Source organism: Bos indicus, chromosome 1, assembly GCF_029378745.1.
Source record: "Bos indicus isolate NIAB-ARS_2022 breed Sahiwal x Tharparkar chromosome 1, NIAB-ARS_B.indTharparkar_mat_pri_1.0, whole genome shotgun sequence".
In the NCBI taxonomy this organism is placed as follows: Eukaryota; Metazoa; Chordata; class Mammalia; order Artiodactyla; family Bovidae; genus Bos; species Bos indicus.
In genome coordinates this window covers 76,700,374-76,720,729 of record NC_091760.1, presented here as the reverse complement: position 1 = coordinate 76,720,729, position 20,356 = coordinate 76,700,374, and the positions used below count along the sequence as shown (strand labels likewise).

The window sequence follows — 20,356 nt, the reverse complement described above, 5'->3', positions numbered from 1 at the left end:
ATTATATCTAACCGCCTCATCCTCTGCTGCCAAGAGGATCTGATGTCAATCACTCCTGATAGGAATCAGAAAGAGCAGGGCAAGAGGAGTTTTCCAAGAAGAACTAGCCATATTTAGAGCAGATTTGACTTGTTTAGGAAAGAAGTTCAGCGGCCATTAGTATCAAGAGCTTTGAGGCAGACTGCAAGTATTCCAAAAGAAAAATGTTTGAGTCGACGATGAAAAGGTTTAGAAAGTGCTACTCTTTCATTTTATTGCAGAAAAAAATGAACGGAAGAGAAAGAGAATGAGATAAACAATTCAAAAACAAAGACAGGATGTGAAAAAAGATAAGTCCTGCTCACACCAAGAGTCAGCTGTAGTTAATGTTTCTTCTCAGAGGGGAATATTCTCAAACTCTTAGGAAAGAAGTTATATCCCCTGGACTACAGAATGACTCCAGATTGTTAATAGGAGCATTTTTTTTAAATGTTGTGATTGGGCCTGAGAAAGGAAGATAGACTTCATAAACCAGACACTTACACACTTTTATGACTTGGATGGACTACCAAGTGGCAGTATGTGTAAATAAACAAAGAAATTTGACATGGGACAATAAAATTCTTGGGATAGCTCTGACTCGCCGTAGATACTGATTGCTATTTGTTAGTAAATCACACTGGTAGAGATGGTAAGCTCCCTCAAAGCACAGATTGGATTTTTCTTATTTTTGTATCTCTTCGGTCAAATACAGGACCTGCATAGTGGATGTTTAGTGGTTTGAATGAATGAATCAGTAGTGAAAAGAAAACAGCAAGAGGTTTATATTTTTTTGGAATTCATTCAATAAATATTCATCAGAAATGTACTAATTAGTGCAATAATAATGAGAAAAATACTGAAATAGGGAATGAATAGCACAAACAAAAAGCTGATTAGACATAGTCTTTGACTTCAAGTTACTCACAATTTAATATGCAACATACATATGTTTTAGTTAATATAATACAGGGGAAAATGTAATAATTGTAGAGATGGAAGAAGTATAGATAAAACGCTGTTAGAGTAATAAGAATGCAGTTGTTACTGGGAAAGAATCTGAAAAAATAATTAGTTAATATACTAAATTTTAGAGGCAGGTCTGGAGTTCATCCTTTTTTTCTTTGTATATATGTGTGTGTGTGTGTTATTTTCATTTCTTTTGGATAAGCTTCAACCCTATGTGTTTTTCTCCTCAAAAGTCTTTCTCTCTGGATCATAGCTCCGTGAGAAACCAAGTTTTGAGACATGTCAGCTGAAAAATAGTAAAATCCAAATATAGATAGATGATTGTATGCATACTCTTTCTCTTAATGAATGGACTCACCTTTCTTGCCCAATAGGCCTTTGATTCTGGAGTCTTAGGTGTTCAGTCATCACCCACAGTCAGAGAAGCGAAGTCGGCCACTGACCTGGCAGCAAAACTCTTACTTCTTGATGAACTTGTGTCTCTGGAGAATGACGTGATTGAAACAAAGAAGAAAAGAAGCTTCTCTGGGTTTGGTTCTCCCCTGGACAGACTCTCAGCTGGCTCTGTAAGTCATAAAGGTAAACAGAGGTAAGTGCATTCTTGGAGAAGGAACATTTTCATTTTCTAATTTCTCCACACTGGGTTGAGAAACAGGGAGAATTCTACCTAGAAAAAAGTACAATGAAAGTCTTGTAGGTAAACAGATTTGAAAGTATCTTAGCTCATTTCTGAGTTTAAAGGCATCATTTTGGAAATAAAGTTTGGGAAGCAAAATGACTGCCATTCTTGAATTATCAAAGTACTTAAAATTGAATTTGCCACTAATATGCACAATATGCACTAATATTTTTGTCAAAATATTTTCTGAAGAAGATTCTGTTGCATGTAGATATAAAGTAATTATTACTAAAGACATACAGCATTTGGGAGGTAAGAGCAGAAGTATACACTGTGAGATAAATGTTCCAGTCAATTAAGTTTTCTCTTTAATAGAGGTAACTAGAATTCCATTTTTATTTTTACCCTTGTTACAAAGCTTTCCAAATGATATGAGTAAGTCTCCTCTCCTATACCAAGAAGGTAGTGAAGATCTCTCAGGATCTAGAGTCAAAACAAATATGTCTATGTCAAATTTCTTATTATTTCTAGCCATGTGATTTGTATAAGGATCTTACACTCTGTGATCCTCAGCTTATTTATCTGGAAAGTGGGGATAATTACTTACTTCCATAAAAATCAAATGAGAACTTTGCAAACTGTTAATTATTATAATAAAATTAAAGTAATTAAATCTCTCTTTAATCAGTGAGCAATTGTCAGTACTTTAAAGCAGTCATGCCAAACTTAATTAATTTTATACCTCTTCAAAATCTATTCCTTGTGCTGCTGCTGCTGCTGCTAAGTCACTCCAGTCGTGCCCCACTCCGTGGGACCCCATAGACGGCAGCCCACCAGGCCCCTCTGTCCCTGGGATTCTCCAGGCAAGAATACTGGAGGGGGTTGCCATTTCCTTCTCCAATGCATGAAAGTGCTAGACACTTCATATTAGCAGTGGCCCAAGAGACTACCCAGTTCCCATAGTCTGGAATTTGGGGAATATACTAGGATCACAAGATTCCTCACAGGATTCCTTTTGCTCACAGGATTCCTTTTCTGCACTTGAAACACTGCGTTTATCACTAAATTCTTTAAATCTTGTTTGTTTTATATGTTAAATATCTCCAAGATAGCCTTTCACATGAAGACTTTCCTAATTCTGGCCTAAATGATCTTTTCACCTTTTCTTTCTCCAGTCTTCCCTCATCTCTTCTTCCACCACCATCCTCACTTTTTTAGATCACCAATTGTATCTTTTACTACCAGAGGAATTATCTAACACTTCGTGAAAAGTTCCCATTGCTTACAAGATAAAAGCAAACTCCTTAGGAAATCCTGTGCAGAATTTCATTTACTGACACCTCATTTCTTCCTGCACTCATCTACATATCCTTTAGTCCAGTTTTCTTGGTCACTTGGAATTCTAGGACTTGTCACATTTGTTCCTGGTGAATGATTTTGCTTTCACTTTGATTTTCAACATACAGGATGCAATTGCTAGGCTTCTGTTCTGAAAGATTCTCAAAGCAACACTAGGAAATAAAATCACTCTGGGACTAGATTTATCCTACATATACTTGACAAAAATTTCACACCTGTATTTTGAAATTCAGATCCTATTTTAATTTAACAAATACAAGTTAGTTTCACTTATGTTCTAGGCACTGTGTTGGACTATGGTGGAAAAAAGTAGAAAAATATAATCTCTGTCCCTCAAATAAATCACATGCCAATTAAAAGCAGAAGTATTTTTAACCAATTATAACACAAAGCAAGAAGAGATACATTTAAAAGCAATTTATAAAGAAGAATATGGAAGAACAAAGGATAAGTGGAGAAAAGACTGTGCCTTCTAATAAACAGAATTTCTCTGATTCCTGGATCTTGCAGCAGTCTACAAAATAATTTGAAAATCAACATGTAAATGTTTATGTAAAACTTGTATATGAATTTATAATATTGCATAAATATAAATATATATAATCTACATAGAGGTTTCATCATAACAATTTCTTTAAGATATCAGGAGATATAATCTACCTAATATAGCTCAATTTATAGGCAATAAGGGGAAATTGGTGAACATTTAATATTCATTTAAACAGCATTTCACATTTGAAGGCTAAAAATAAACTATTACAACTGTTTAAAAGATTAGGGAATATTGTTCACATGAGTAGTACTTCCTGAGGAAGTTACTAGATGAATTTGTTCAGTCAAAATGACTCTAGAGTTATGCTCATAAGAACTGGTGCAAGCATAACTTTAGAATTAGAGTGTAATGATGGTTGCAAAACAAAAGAGTGCCACGTATTATAGTTATGCAGTCTGACAATATAGATATAGCAAAATATCAAGTAATTTAGGGACAGTAGTGAAAGCATATAAAATGTAGAGTAAGTTTTTGATTGCTTCATGGCTATTAACTGAGCATAAAAGGATATTACAACAAATAGTTGCTTGCAAACACAAAGAAGAAAAGGTGGAATTTTCTCTTTATAAAATTTGTACAGCTAAAGCAATGAAGAAACAATACACATAGTAGATGAGGTCGAAATTCTCCTTTATATAATTATTCCAGCTAATAAGTGAAGGAAGAACAAAAGTATTAGAATGTCTCCATCTTGCAAACCCTAATGAAATGATGGCTCTAGACAATGACTGTCAATTTTCTGCTAGCATCACAAGAGAAAAAAGAGCAAGTCATGATACGCCCTATGTTGGACTAACTCAGTACTACTTATATAACAGAATTGCAAAAGAAAATTCTTGCCTCAAGTTCCACCTGCCAATTTTCAGGAAATATGAGAAGACAGAGAAATGACCAGAAACAATACAGGGAATCTGGGACTTCCCTAGCAGTCCAATAGTTAATAATATGCTTTGTAATGCAGAGTGTGCCGGTTCTATCCCTGGTCAGGGAGATAAGACTCCACCTGCCTTGCAGCCAAAAAAATAGTAAACATAAAACAGAAGCAATGTTGTAACAAATTGGTACATGACCCCAGATTTTAAAGCTCTGTCTCAAGCATATGAAATGCATTATTTTATTTTCAGTTACTATAAAATATTCAGAAAAGAAAAAATTTTAAATCTGCTTTTGGAAAGGTCCATAAGAGATGGAAATGGAAGAATGAATGAACACCTAGAGAAAAATAAAAAAGAAAACAAGCATAGAAAACAGGACAAAGTCTACGTCAGATCATAATAAAATGAAGCAAAGAATCATCTGTTGTTTCCTATTTTATATTATATTCAATATTTATTCCACCTGATTATGATATTAGCTTCATTTTCAATTGAATGTGCAAGTTACTTTAATTCTCAGAGCAGGGTTATCTCAACTATGCTTTGAAATCCAAACTATTTTCTCCATTCAGTTCACTTGTTTAAAGCCTGAAGAGGCCATTCAGTTTATGAAAAATAAGAGGAAGTAGCTTCCACAACTTCCCTAGGAAAATAATAGCTACTATTTGAATGACCTTTAATATTAGAAGATATTGGAATTTTTCTAAAAAGTGGTTTCTCTCTCTTTTTCACACAAAACTGAAAATGCCTTGTAAAATATTAACAATAATAATACTTTATATTTGAATTTAATTAGGGTAAATATTTTCACAACTGTATTGTTCTAATTCTCCCATTAATATTTTGAGGTCAGGAAAGGAAGTAATATCATGGTGTCAGTCAGCGTTTCCAGAGGAAACAGGCAGGACATTTGAAACAGGAAAATTTGAGAAGGCACACTACGAAATTCTGGGAGAGGCACATCATACCGTATGGCACAATAGCCCAGGAACCTGGTCTTTGAAGAGTCAGATTCCCTGGGAGAAGCTATGACCTCCAGTTAAGAGGAAGTGAGCTTGCAAGGAGGGAGCAAGTGGAAAAGTATCCTGATTTCACTTCCTCTCTCCTTCCAGTCTCTTCTGCCAAGGTTGCCCATTGCCTGCCCCAGACCAAAGCCAGGGAGTACAGGAACGTTTGTGGGATCCAGAAAGGTTAATTTCCTAGACTGAAAAGGCAGAGAGTGTATCTGAAGAACAGATGAAAGTTACCCAGCACAGTTACATACATTCTATAGATTCAGGTCAATAAACACTTTGCTTTTAACATTGTTTCTATAATCACTTAATTGAAAGAGAAGGACTTTATAGAACATAAATAGAAAAGCAACTTTATTCCTCACCCACATGAATTCAAACACATTCAATAGGAGTTGTTATTTTCTATCTTTTGGGTAAAAATAAAAGAAGGTGCTATGACTCTGTGGGTCACATTGAAATAACAAAAAATTTTCTGATCACTTATATTAGAAAAAGAATCTTATTTCAGTAATTAAAATAACTATTCATATGTCTTAGCTGTTGTTCAGTCACTAAGTCCTGTCTGACTCTTTGCGACCCCATGAACAGCAGCATGCCAGGCTTCCCTGTCCTTCACTATCTCCCTGAGTTTGCTCAAGTCGGTGATGCCATCCAACCATCTTATCTTCTGTCACCCCCTTCTCCTTTTGCTCTCAGTCTTTCCCAGTATCAGAGTCTTTTCCAATGAGTCGACTCTTCACATCAGGTGGACAAAGTATTGCAGCTTCAGCAACAGTCTTAGACCAAACTATAAGTATTAAAATGTTTCTCCTTTTCAGGCTGGAAAGCTGCAGTGGGAAAGAGTTTGTGTCAGTCTGCCCTCACCCCTTCCCCTACCACTCTGGGCTGTAGAAGCAAAGTCTTACTTTATTGATACTATCATGACTTGACATTTATGTTCTCTGCCCTCAGTGAATGCTCAAAGTGACTCCTCACCATGGGCTGTTTTTCTGGGGTCACTGCATAACCACCGTGAACACTGACAATAAATACCCTTGCCTCCAGCAATGCTTCTCTTTCAGCAGATCAGTTTTGCTCCTCACCTTCATCCTATTCGCTTGGTTTCTTCATTTGACAGCACCATCACCAGCGTCCTGCTGAGGCCACATCACCCATAACCCCTGGCCAAAAGCAGGGGAAGTTTCCTTTTATAATTAACCTAGGCCAACTCTACCCACATGCTTGCTCTACATCTGTTCCACAGAAAACCCACATCCTTGACTCTGGTCACTGAAAGTAAAGCTGTTGCTTATGTAACCATCTCTTCACTCTGGAATTGAGCCAATTCTCACAGCTTCCTGCCCTTTAGATTTCAGTCTGTTCTATGAGGTCTACCCTGCTTTAAAGGGTATTTGTTGTTGTTTAGTTGCTCGGGCATGTCCAACTGTTTTGCGTACCCATGAACTGCAGCCCCCAGGCTCCTCTGCCAAAGCATAGAGACTGACTGAGAAACAAGGTTTTCTTGAAGCCCTTTCTCCATATGAAAAAAGAGGGAAATGTCCCTGTTCTCCAGTAACTTGCTCCAGAGAAATTCTTATTTACCTCTTCAGTATCAATCTTTTTTTTTTTTTTGGAAAAATAGTTTATAGCCACCTTCTTTACAAATACTGCATAACTCTAGCACCCTACTTTGGAATGCAAGAGGAAATACCATCCTTTTATCCCCCTCAGTTTTTCTGGGCCACAGCCAAAACTGTGACAGAAAGAATCCCATTTTAACGTTCCAATACACTGGGTTTTTAAAATTCCTAACACCCTAAGAAAATATTATCCCCTATTTATTGGTATATTTTCACAGATATAAAGTGACTTCCTGGCTATAATCTAGCTAGAACGCCAGGTTCTTGAACCTCAAGTCCAATGACTTTCTAGAGAAACAAACTGCTTATGATAAAGAAATTAAATTATGTGTGAATAAGGCACTTGTCCAAGGCCAGAAAAAGTGAGATTCACTTAGAATGACTACATTAAATAAATCATTTTGGAAAAACTGTACCAATGATACATATGATTCTATCCTAAGCCAGACATAAAGTTTAAATTAAATTGAGAAGAGCAATTCCAACTTCAATTTTTCAGACACAATTGCTCTTCTTGACCAAAGATTAAAGGTGAAAAATCCTAAGATTTCACCTTTTTAATTCATTGTAAAACAATGCCACAGACTAAGGCCAATCCAGTTACTCCATGAGTTTTTACTTCTTTCCAGCTTTTAATTGTTAATGTCTAAAGCAGATAGTTCAAAATGGGCTCCATTCCATGGTGAAGAACACAGAGAAAGAACTCAGAATGTGATGCCCTATTTTCATGTTTCCTTCTTTATATTCAAAAGTCTGTCTGTTCTATAGGAAATGCCCTTGAACATTGATCTTGGGCCATTTCCCCCAATAATTGTTCTTTATTGCTTGCCTCTTACACCCCAACTCAGGTCCATGAAAAGAAACAGTTCCTTTACCTTTTACTTCTAACCTAACTCATGCATGAAGGTTTAAAACTTTCCCCCAAAAGGGATAATGCTTAATTCCATATATGGGTTTTGAAATGTACATTATCCACTCCCCACAAAAGAAAATTATAGAAGACATTTTTGTGTAAATTCATTTGCTGGATAGAAATTCCAAGTGTCATTAGTCCCTAAAAGAGGCTCATGAGCCAAGTAAATGAAAATCCTTTCCGCCTAGTCCTACAGATCTACAGTAGCTTCCAAATCAGGCATGTCTGATTTGGAACCCTTTAAATCTCGCTATTTAATTCCAGAGCTCTTGGTTTATTTCTGAATGCCTGTTAATATGGTCCGTTTGGGGAATAATATTTCAGAAGCTGACATTATGCCTAGTCAGCACCATCATCAAAAATTTAATAGAATCTACTCAAGATTGAATTACCACTTTTGAGGTAGAACTCCAAAAGTCGTAAGTCAACTGTGTGCTAATGAAGTAGCAGTTTCTTTCATCATTCCAAACATATCCCATTTATTAAGTCATATTTTCCAGCCTCATGTTTCCAAGTAGAAGAACTCCAGTTAGAAAAATACTGACCCCAAGCATTAATCCTTTATTCATTCTTTCCCAAAGGAGAAGTAATCATGCACCAGATAGGTTAATTTGGGAGGAAGAGTTGAGCATGTTCAGCTCATCCTCTTCTTCTTGTTTTTACTTGATAATTAGGACTAATTGTGTAAATCAGTCTAATCCTCAGAGGAAATGTAGGAAAGTCATTTAAATGCAAATTGAAGTTTTATTCTACATTCAGCTTAAACAAAATGATGTTTTGATTTCTATGCATTGATCATTCATATCATTTCTACTTTGTGTCTAAAGATGGATTCAGAAAAAAAAAAGGGGGCATTATGTATTGGTCCCTAAAAATTACATCATCACTCAGATTTGTGTGGTCTTTCATCAGAACATTCTGGAATTTGAATTTGAAAACCCAGTTGTCTCTTTTAAATTTAAAAATCCATTTAAAAGTTAACCTTTCATTCATTCTCATTTTTTACAGGCCCTTGCTGAGTCTCCTTCATACTAGTCTGTCTCATATATTAGTTTTTCTAAGCTCTTATATTTATATCTAACTTCCTATGTCATTTATTAATTCTATAATTTTAAATTGTGATAAACAAGATTGCAGGACTCGGGGGTCACCGTTTGTTTTATTGTTTTCATATGTTCCATAAGTTCCTCCTGGAACCCTCAAATTTGGCTATGATCTCTTCTCTTGTGGAATCCCACAGCCCTTTGAGTCTTACTGTATTAGGTGTCTATTGCTATGCAAGCAAGTTACTCAAATACAGCAGCTTAAGACAATAAGGAAATGGCAACCCACTCCAGTATTCTTGCCTAGGGAATCCCATGGACAGAGGAGCCTGGTGGCTACAGTCCATGGGGTTAAAAAGAGTTGGATATGACTCAGTGACTGAGCAGCAGCAGCAAGACAATAATACACATTTATGTTCTCACTCAGTTTTTGTGCATCACAAATCTAGGAAAAGTTTGCCTGAGTGATTCTGGCTTAGGGTCTGTCCCAAGGTTACAATGAAGAAGCTGACCAGGATTGCAATAAACTGAAGGCTGCATGGGGACTGGGGAGCTCCATTTCCAAAATGGCCCACTCACAAGGCTAATGGCAGGAAGTCTCAGGCCCTTGCTAGCTCTTGGCAGGAAGCCTTAGGTCCTTGTCATGTAAACCTCTCTGAAGGAGCGTAGGATGGCCTTAGAAAGTGGCAAGTGATTTCCCCTAGAGATCCAACAAAGCAAGGCAGAAGCTGCAGCATTTTTCATTACTTAGCTCTAGAAATCATTTCCACAATATGCTACTGATGACAGAGGTCCGTCTTGTTCAATGTGGAAGGAGACTGCATTATAGTAGAATTATGGGAGTTTATCTTGGAGCATGGCTACTATATGCACCTAAACTTTATACATATTTACTTCTGTGTTTTATTAATTTAAATTATTGAACTGTTTATTTGGCCACACCACACAGCATGCAGGGTCTTAGTTCTCCCACCAGGGAGCTAAGTGGAACCTCAGAATCTGCAGGGAAGTCCAATTACTGAACTATTTAAATGAGCATCCTCTGTTAGCCATTACTGTATTTTCCCTTTTTGATGTTACTCAATGTTGGTGGAGCTATATGCCCTTCTTGAAAGAGTCCAGATATTTTATTGTCCTTTTAAGATGTAGCAGCAAATCATTGTTTTGTGAGAACACTCTCTCCACTAAACTTAATTCCTAAGTTTCTTTCTTTGAAACTCAAAACTTTAAGCAGAATCAATAAAAGTTCTTGTGTATCCTACAATTGGTGAGAAAAATTGATTAAGTTCACATGAAACAACTGTTAAATAAGTATCTGTTCACAAAATAAGCCTTAACATCTTTAAAGTCTTGATTTTCATACAGAACATAGTCTCAGAGCATAAAACAATTAAATAAATAACAAAATAATACCTAAGAAAGAAGGTATAGTTCTCAATTCATTTCACGAGATTAGCATTATTTGGACACCAAAACCATGTGTGTAAAAGAGTAAGAGTAAAGTAAGTAAAAAGAGTAAGAAAAGAAAATTACAGTATAACTCCATCAATAATTACAGATATAAATTTACTGGCAAAATTAAAAGTCCACAATGCAAAGGCTGGCACAGATTTGAAACAATAGAAATTGTCATACACTGCTCTCTGGTGTGTAAATAGGTACCATTTTGAAAAACAGTATGGCATTATATAACAAAATTAAGTATAAGAATAGCTAGCAATTCTAAGAATTTACTATGGAGAAATCCTCAAATGTACATTAAAGGCATGTAAATGAAAAAAATTAGCTGAACAGTACATAACAATAATAACAAAAAAAGGAAATACCTCAAATTACTATCAGTAAAATGTGTTAATAAGTTGTGCATATTTATTATCCATACAATGAAATACTATACAACAGTGAACATAAAAGAACTATATCTACACAAGTCAACATGGACAAATCTGAAAACATGAAACATTTTTTGAAAGAAGTCAAGAAGAATTCACACATCATTTCTTTCAAATAAAATTCTAGAACCGTCTGAACTAACCAAGAGAGTTTTAAAGAATACATATAGATTATAAAGAAAATCAAGGGAACTATTAGATAAAAATTCATCCTTCAGATTACCTCTGTGACCAAGTTATGGCGGGGAATCAATTTGGGAGGAAGAACACTGAGGACTTCTAAGTAATGGTAATATTTTATTTCTTAGTTTGGTGCTATCAATAAGGATGTTTGTTTTATTTTTTTACACTGAACATAGATAAATTTATAGAATCTTTGATATGTGTGATTCTAAACAAAAAGTATAAACACAAGCTTTCCAACAGTTGTTTTAGAATGGTGAACATCTTTAGAAATTGAATTATCAAAGAATATAAATGACTCTGTCTATATTTTAGTGTGAAGTTTAAAGTTATATTTAAAGTAATCCATCCTCATTATATTACTTTGCTCTATATTCTGTATCCTTAAACTACTTTCAGAATATTTTAGAATGGAAAAGATGGACTGTTTTCAATAAATATATAAGCCGTGTCATTCCATTATTTTGTCACAAGAGGGACTAGATAGTTAGAAAGTATGGCTTTCCCTTTTGGTCCTAAGAATATTTTTCTGTGTTAGCATTTAAGTTTCACACACTCTTCATTCATGTCAGTGTATGTGCTAAAGAGTGTAGTATTGTTATATATATTTCATATCAGCAAAAATGTTAAGATAAATGTTAGATTGCCATTTTGCTTCTGAATTGATAGAAAAGTATATAGAAATTATTTGACTTAGCTATTCTCATTTTTGGTAAGTAGAAGAAATAAATAGAATACAAGCCAATATCTCCTGATTTCTAATACTTTTTGGATCAAATCTGGGGGAAAGAAGGGAAGGAAAGAACAGGGACTGAGGGAAGATGGAAGGAGAAAGAGTTTATTTTCTTTTTATCACACCATTGTGTGTTTTAGTTGCTCAGTAGTGTCTCTGTGACCCTATGGGGTGTAGTTCGCCAGGGTCCTCCTTTGGTGCGATTTTCCAGGCAAGAATACTGGAGTGGGTAGCCATTTCCTTCTCCATGGAATCTTCCTGACCTAGGGATCAAACCTGGATCTCCTGCATTGCAGGCAGACTCTTTACTGTCTGAGCCACCAGGAAAGCCTGTAGCGCCCTCCCATCTACCTGAGCAGGAAAAGTAGATTAACTGTAATACAGAAAGAAAAACATGTTATTTTCATTTTTTTACTTTCACTTTTGAAAGTATATATCGGTAATATGGACCCATACATGTTCTGTTCTAATTTATAATAATGCATGAAACCAAACCATCATGCTATTGCATTGTGCTGTGCAGTGATCACTCGTGTCTGACTCTGCGGCCCCATGGACTTCAGCTCGCCAGGCTCCTCTGTCCATGGAATTCTCCAGGCAAGAATACTGGAGTCGGTTGCCATTTCCAACTCCAGGGGATCTTCCCCACCCAGGGATCGAACCCACCCCTCTTGCATCTTCTGCGTTGGCAGGCAGATTCTTTACCACTGAGCCACCTAGGAAGCCCTGAAACCATCACACTTCTCTAGAAAAGTAAAAGGATTATTTCTGGTGACAGTATCCACTCCACAGAAGCTTTCAGAGGTCAGCTCACATGTGGGCCACTATTCTTTCCCCAGCTGCCATTTCCTTTCTCTTCTCATCAGTCCTTTAAACACCTGGAAGTGCTGGTTTCTCACTTCCTCTTCTATCGTCTGGGACTTCCCCAGAGCATTCTTCTCTATCCCAGGATGGCTTCTACCTCATCTCTTCCCTGGAGTTATAATGGGAGTTGTTCATGAAGGAATTTGAGGACTCAAGGAATAAAAATCACATTTGCTTCATGTTTTTAGGCATTAGCTGTAATACACTCAGACATCAACCCTAAATCATACAAACAAACATGTTCAGTTTTTTATTGCTGTGGTAATGAATTAACACAAACATCTGGGTTTAAAAACCCACAAATTTATGTATTATCTTACAACTGTTTAGGTCAGAAGGGCAGTATATCGTCTTACTCAGTCGCTCAGTTGTGTCCGACTCTTTGAGACGCCATCGACTGTAGCCTGCAAGGCTCCTCTGTCCATGGAATTTTCCAGGCAAGAATACCTGAGTGGGTTGGCATTTCCTCCTCCAGGGGATCTTCCCAACCCAGGGACTGAACCCACATCTCTTGCATCTCTTATACTGGCATTTGAATTCTCTACCGCTTTTCCACCTGGGAAGCCTTTATAGATGATGTAGTTTTAGTGTTTAAATTATGTAGTCTAATACTGACAATATAATGCAAGTAATTAGAAAGAACCAAAAAAAAAACAAAACTGTTGAAAATGCTCTGAAACAAATCTTGAAACTCTTTAAGCTGTTGAATATTGACGAAGTTGTCTTGAGAGGCAATTAGATCTTCTTCATTGAGATTTTCAAGTGATAAGCTGTGTCATCGCTGATCAAAAGTTGGAGTTGATATTCTTATGTTTGGTGTAAGAATTAACTTTAAGACTCTTTCCTATTCAAAAATATTTGATTTCTGGTAATGTTCTATTTCTTGATCTGGGTAGTAATTATGTTTATAATCTGTATATATCTCATATTGTTCACTTACAAAATATCCTATTTTCTGTATGCATATTATGTCAATAAAAAGTCCAACAAATCTGTTAAGTCAATTCCCCTTAGCTGTGAGACAAGTCACTTACTTACATGGCTTTCTTAGTTTCTCCCTATTTCTATCTTTCTTAAGAAGATAAAAACGTCTTTAAAATCCAAGGCCAGTGAAAGTTATGCATTCACAGCTCTGGGACCTTTCCTGTTAGCATTTTGACTTGATAGAACTAAGTAATGGCAATAACAAATCAAATTAAAATGTGTCTTTTTAAAGAGATAATTCATAAAACACACAAATTGTAAGGCCTCTTGTAAAATTTTTGACTTTATTTTAATAACGAAGTTTTTTTCCCCAAAAACAATATTTGAACATATATAACAAATATAGACTATCACACACAAAGCTTCTCTACGTAAAATCTGAGTGAAGACCTGAGGGGCACACTTACTCCATATCCAGTCTTGGCTTCAGCATCTGTCCCTCTTCCACCAGCATCCTTCCCCAGGAAAACCATTGTAAGGAAGAGGTTAGGGAAAACGACTGACCTGGTGCAACCTCCCTCAAGTGACAGAGGAACACACCAAAATCTGAAGAGGGGAAAGGGACTTACCCAAACTAAGCACTTATCAGATTGGTATGCTGGTAAGATCTTATTTTTCATCTGGCTATTTGATTTTGAATAAGTCGTTTAATTTCTCTAAGCATCCGTGTCCTCAGATGTAAAATGGAAGTGGGCATACCTACTTCAACAGATGTCCAAAAGATAAGAGATAGTGTCTAACACATACTGGGTGCTGATGAATAAGAACTACTAGTCATTCCTACTCCAGAAGAAAGCCCCCAAGTCTGCGGGAAATAAAAGAGCAAAACTAATTGGACATTAGCTTAAATATGTTATTTTTGGTTTATTTCAGGAAAGTAGTAGATCATCCAAAAAGGCGATTTGGTATCCCTATGGATCGGATTGGAAGAAACCGGCTTTCAAATTCCAGAGGCTAATGGATTCCAATCGTGAGTAAAATTTGAAGAAATAACAATACCTGCAAGCTTTGATTAATATTTCAAAGTGGGCTAATTGATCCATCTTGGTTTATAAATCCCCCTTTGTATCTCTTGGCTTATAAACTCAGTTTTTCAAACATTTCTGTACTTGATTAGTACATTGATGTTAAATAATTTAAATGATGTTAAAAAACAATGCCTAGATCTACTTTGCCCTAAAAAGAAAACTTATTCTCACAAACTTGCATATTAAATACTAATATGCAAACAAAGATTAAAGTCCTAATTATCATTAAATCATTTTCATAAATATAAATAAACATGTAGCAATCCCTCTATTATTAAGAAGACACATTCTGGTGATATACATCTTGTTGCTTATAACTAAACTACCCAATTATCATCATGAACCAGGAGAGAAAATGATATAGCAGAAAGGGTATCAGGCATGAAATCAGGACATGTAATCCAAATCCTGGTCTGTCAGTCATTATCTCATTTCCATCAAAATAATTTATTTCTCTGCAGCTTGTACATTTAGATAATAACATTAAGGGTGTTGTGAAGATTAAATTAGATGCCTGTACTAATTCTAAATTGTATTAGACACATAATATGTGCAAGTGAGAAGAGCTTATATTACAGTTCTGAAAATTAACTCTTTGCTGAGCCCTATACTTAGTTTTATTTACTCATCATGTTCCATAAAGTAAGTACTATTACTATTCCAATATCTTGAAAAGTAGTACAGTATAAGGGGTAAAATACCAGGTGGACAGGTCCGGTTTTGTGGCTCATATCCTAGGTCATCTATCTATTAGCTGTGGCAACTTGCTTAAATTCTGAAATCCTCCTTCATAAAATGAGGATAATAATAATTTCAACCACATTGCATTGTCCTGAGGATAAATGAATTGGTATACATTAAGCACCTAGAATTGTGCTCAATAATAATTATTATTATTGTACAAGTAAGTGGAAAGCTTATATTAATTAACTCACAATGCCCCACAGCTAGTAAGTGATACAAGTAGAATTCAATTCCAGAAAGCTTAAATCATTAGCTTATATTTTAAATGTATTTAATTGTACATATTATATGTTTTAAACAGTAAATATTTTTTGGACACACAATGTAGGCACTCCCAATAAGGCTTACAGAGAGGGTGCATCCTATCTCCCAAACATATTAAGACAGCTCAGAACTGTTTTGACAATTTCAGACTACAGAGAGAAAACTCTGCTTTTTGCTTTTCTCAAGATAATACTCAGACCAATGATGAAGAGGCCCAGGAGCATCACATTAACCTTGACCCTCTTAATTTGTCATGCTGTTTTGCCTCCTCATCAAATACTGTCAATCACAATGAAAAATCAGTATTTTACCTCAACTATCTCATTCACAGAATGGCAATTAAAATAATTTTTCCCTGTATGGAATCATTGGTCAGTGAAGTGGCAAAGTTACTGAATGTCCATAACTACTGGAGGACTTACTGAAAATAACCAATGACACTGCCTTTCGAGCAGCACCATCTTCAAAACTCAGGTTGAAATTTTTTTATTTCTAGAGATATACTAAGAACGGTTACTCTTCAGGGATGTTAAAAAATCACCACATTATATTTGAGTAGGAACTAATTGCTATTAAAAGTTAAATAAGTCCTAGAAATCGGGACCACAACCCTGCAGTTTCTTGATATATTGAGAACATTATGACACTGAGATTAAAATAATTAAATTCAGTTGGTTTCCACATATATCCCATCACCTTTGCAACTCTGGGTTATCACCCATTTTAATATTTCTGAATTTAACCAAAACTCATGTATGACATAAAAGTCATATAGGAAGTTCATTTTTCCTATAAATTTTACATATGTTTTAGACCATAAAAACTCCAGAGAGTTATTAAACTATGCAAAGGGAGTTGAATTAATGTTTTCTGAATCATTGCTATGTGAAATCCAAATTAATATATTATGTCCCTTACTTAATAGATTTTATAGAGCATCAAGGGGTTCCCTAGTTGGTAAAGAATCTGCCTGCAATGCAGGAGACCCAGGTTCAATCCCTGGTTAGGGAAGATCCCCATCACTGTCCTTATTATTAAAACCTAAAGATAGTAACATCATAAAAATATGTTGAGAAAAGAGTTTAATATCATACATTTTTCTCTTTCCCTTTCTTCAATCATTGTGGGTTCACCTGCTCAACCATTGTTTCTATTCTTTACTGCCTGCCACTATCACCAAGATTTCTCAGACATTTTTTGACTTCCTCATGTAAAGTTTCATGTCTTTATATTTTAAGAATAATAAAGGCTATGAAAATACATTTTTAATTTCCATTTAACTTTTCAAAATTATTTTTGCTGTGTTATTTCTTATTGTCACAATATTCCTGTGAATTAAATAGATGTAATATGTGAATCATTTAATAGATAATATGAATAATTAAATAATTTTCACATAATCACGCAATGAAATCATTTGAGATTCAAGAGTATAAAGTCTCCTTCAACCTAAATCATTTTTGTAAATGAATAAGAACACAGGCTTTGAGAAGAATCTGATCTGCCCAAAATTTTACACACTTTTGGACAAAGCAAGCTCCAGGTCTCAGCCTCTGGACTTGTAAGCCAACATTTTCTTCATAGCCCATAAGATCTGTGTGCTAAATTGTTATTGTTGACTTCACTGATTATCCATCTCTTAAACAAACAGAAATAGTATCTCAGACTTTATGAAAATCTTTGTTTCACTTCTGTGAGAGCTGATATACACTCTTTGGGGGCAGTTTTATTTGTGGGTTTTCACCTTCTGGGTTTCACTGTAAGTCTTCACACTAATAACGAAACTGGTACTAACATGGAAGTTTTTCTTGGTTTGAGGTCAAGTCTAGATACAGCTGCTGTGTGTTACTTAGTTTCCAGAATAAATGTTCGTCTCTTCCTGATACACACTTTGGAAAGGATCCTAATCTGCTTTTTACACAATGTCCTTCTCAAATTGGTAATATATAGGACCAAAGTTCTGAGTTTTTAATAGGTTTCAGTTCTAAGCAACTCAAATTCAGAGTGGTAAGGCACTGTAGCTTCTCTAGCTGCAGTTAGCAAAGTTCTAGGTCTCTGCTGTTGAAACAGGATGCCAACTTAATGAAATGTGGTAAATATGATCATTAATTGTGCTACCCCTTGCTGCCACAGTGCCTTAAGACTTTTAATAATGTAAAACACATGTTGTTGCAATATACTGACAATTTTTATTTTAGAACAATATTGACACACTATCATTCTGACAAAGCAACATACCTCTCAAATAACAGAAATATTATGTTTAAATGCCAGCATATATTTGGATCCTTTAAAAAGAGCAAAATATACAACAATTATCGACATGTTAACAATAAACAGAAAGTAGTAATCAAATTTTCTTTATCTTTCCCTTGTAATGGCAACATCCTTTGACCTAAGATTGGAAACTCAAAAGAAATAGAGGTAGGAGAAGAAAGGAGGTGTGGGTTCAGCATAAGCACCTACTTGTTACATTTAAAATACACTTTTTAATAAATTTTTATCTGAAATTATCATTTTACATTATTGTCTCTGCAATAAAAGACATGGCACTTAAATAAAAGCTATAATGAAACCTCATGTAATTAAAGTTTTAGCTCTTCTCAAGTTGATGGATTTCCCCTTATGCAGAGGTCTCATTAGCTATAACATTTTCAACTTTCATTTTTGCAGACACAACTTCCTTGGGTGAAATGTCACAGAAACATGGAAGATATTTTGGTGAAGTTCTTCACACTTCTTAATGATTAAACTTCTAAGGAAACTTCTGTCATCCTTTCCAGAGCTTGAACTTCTGTTTATCACATCACAGTATTGTTATAACTTCAATTAAATTGTGCAGATAATTTCAATGCATGGATATTTTTAAAATATATATTTTAGTTATTCATGAGTGGTTACTATACCCTAAACATTACTTTTTAACAAACACAATACAGTGATAATGCTTTCTGTGTGCCTTTACCATTTACATATATGAAATTGAGGAATAATAACTAAAGACTGACAGATTTATTTCAGTAGAATTTAGGTACAATCCATTTGATCATCACTGGGGAACAAGGAAAGACAATGCTGTGTATTTTCTCTTGAAGACTTTTATTCCTCTCTTATCTTTTCTCTGTGAGCCTCTTGGGTAATGATTATGAAATTAGGCTTCTTTTACATTCAAATGTCAATTCGGTTCAACCAACTAAAACACAATCCCAGTTCCAGATATAAGAGAAAAACTCTCTGAGCAAGAAAAACCAGCAGTAATTCAGCCCATAAATTTTATTCTCCCAATAAATTGAAAAACACTGCAGGTCAGAGCACACTGACTTAGAATCAGGAATCAAATAATATTATTCATTTGCCAAGTTTGGCTATCTCGTGTCCCCTAACAGCTTTCCATTTCTCTAAATTATAACTTACAGTTAATTAAGAGTAGCGGTGGCTGATTAGGAGAGCTATTTACAGAAATAACAGATGAAATTGTGGAGGAAGTCAAATAGGAAACCACCAGAGCTCTTGGGGCCAGTTCAATTCACCTAATTGAAGCACAGTACATTTTAGCACATTACAATAATTCTTCTTAATGTTAACCACCCATCTATGAATCCATTTAATCTGTTTCATATATTGTGTTTAATAAAGCATTGAAGAGTATAATACATTTGAGAATGATTTCTTTAAAATGATTCAAATTATTTTTAATTCGCCTATGAAAGCACAAGGTTTGGTATTCTGCAAAGCAGTCCTCAGCAAAAACTGCATTGTTGCTGTAATTTAAGTGCCTAAGTCCATTATGCATTGTATATGCTTTAAAAACATACAGAGAATTTATCACTTGAACAGGAGATTTAGCATAAATTAGCAGAAGTTGAAAAAGCCTCTAATGCTTCTTTAAACTCTAGTAATCACTGTCAAGCAGACCTGATATGTGAGAAAAAAAAAAAAAAAGTTTGACCAGTAGAGAAAGGTTTATTTTAGCCAAAAAGGAAGAGTGTAATGAGAAGGTTCAGTTATACTGGAAGAAGAGAGAAGTGAGTAGTTGTTGATCTTAACTAAAAATAAATCAACATACAATCCAAAGAATAAAATAAACTCAAACACAGAAATGACCATATATAGTTAGCATTGTACACAAAGTGATTTTGTATGTAGTTTCTTTGGGGGAGAAATTTTCTAACTGCTGAAAATCTTTACATTTAATTTAGGCAAAAAAAAAACTGAAAATGAATTATTCTTTGAATTGTAAAAGAGGAACCTTAGCAAAGAAAAGTAAATTTTGAGAAAGCTCACAGATTCTTTGATTTCTGTTCATAGTCTTGCACTAGAAATTTAGCAGTGGTACACAGACAAAGATCCTGCAGGACTTACTATTTGAAAGAATTATTTAAGTTATAATTTATCTTGCCCAACTTTGTGATGATTTATAGAAATGTATCCTATTCCTTAGCAACTCTTTCATTTTTCTTCCATTTGGATATTTGTCAGACTCTGCCTGCAATGCAGAAGACCTGGCTTTGATCCCTGGGTCAGGAAGATCTCTTGGAGAAGGGAATGACTACCCACTCCAGTATTCTTGCCTGGAGAATTCCAAGAGCAGACTGGCAGGCTACAGTCCATGGGGTCACAAAGAGTTGGACATGTCAGTGATTAACACTCCACTCTATTCCAATCCAACTGGGTGCTGCT

General features: G+C 35.2%; 2 protein-coding genes across 4 annotated transcripts in view; one reads left to right on the top strand and one right to left on the bottom strand.

The window, feature by feature from the left end:
* Window positions 1–6,642, bottom strand: part of LOC109562705 (histone H2B 1/2-like) — a 59,573-nt gene extending 52,931 nt beyond the window's left edge. For 2 of the 3 annotated variants that reach the window (XR_011566732.1, XR_011566731.1), the window contains exons 1-2: window positions 6,492–6,642; window positions 1,346–1,551 (exon numbers count right to left, since the gene is read on the bottom strand). The gene's annotated coding sequence lies outside the window, so the exon portion shown is untranslated. Of the gene's footprint in view, window positions 1–1,345; window positions 1,552–6,491 lie in introns of those variants that run through there. The other variant, XM_070790051.1, reaches the window with a different exon arrangement.
* OSTN (osteocrin) overlaps window positions 1–19,329 on the top strand; it is a 36,255-nt gene extending 16,926 nt beyond the window's left edge. Inside the window, exons 3-5 of the mRNA XM_019958127.2 lie at window positions 1,362–1,576; window positions 14,514–14,610; window positions 18,350–19,329. Of these exons, the coding sequence (XP_019813686.2) occupies window positions 1,362–1,576; window positions 14,514–14,598 (300 nt within the window). The 3' untranslated portion in view covers window positions 14,599–14,610; window positions 18,350–19,329. The remainder of the gene's footprint in view (window positions 1–1,361; window positions 1,577–14,513; window positions 14,611–18,349) is intronic.
* The last annotated feature ends 1,027 nt before the right edge of the window (window positions 19,330–20,356 follow it).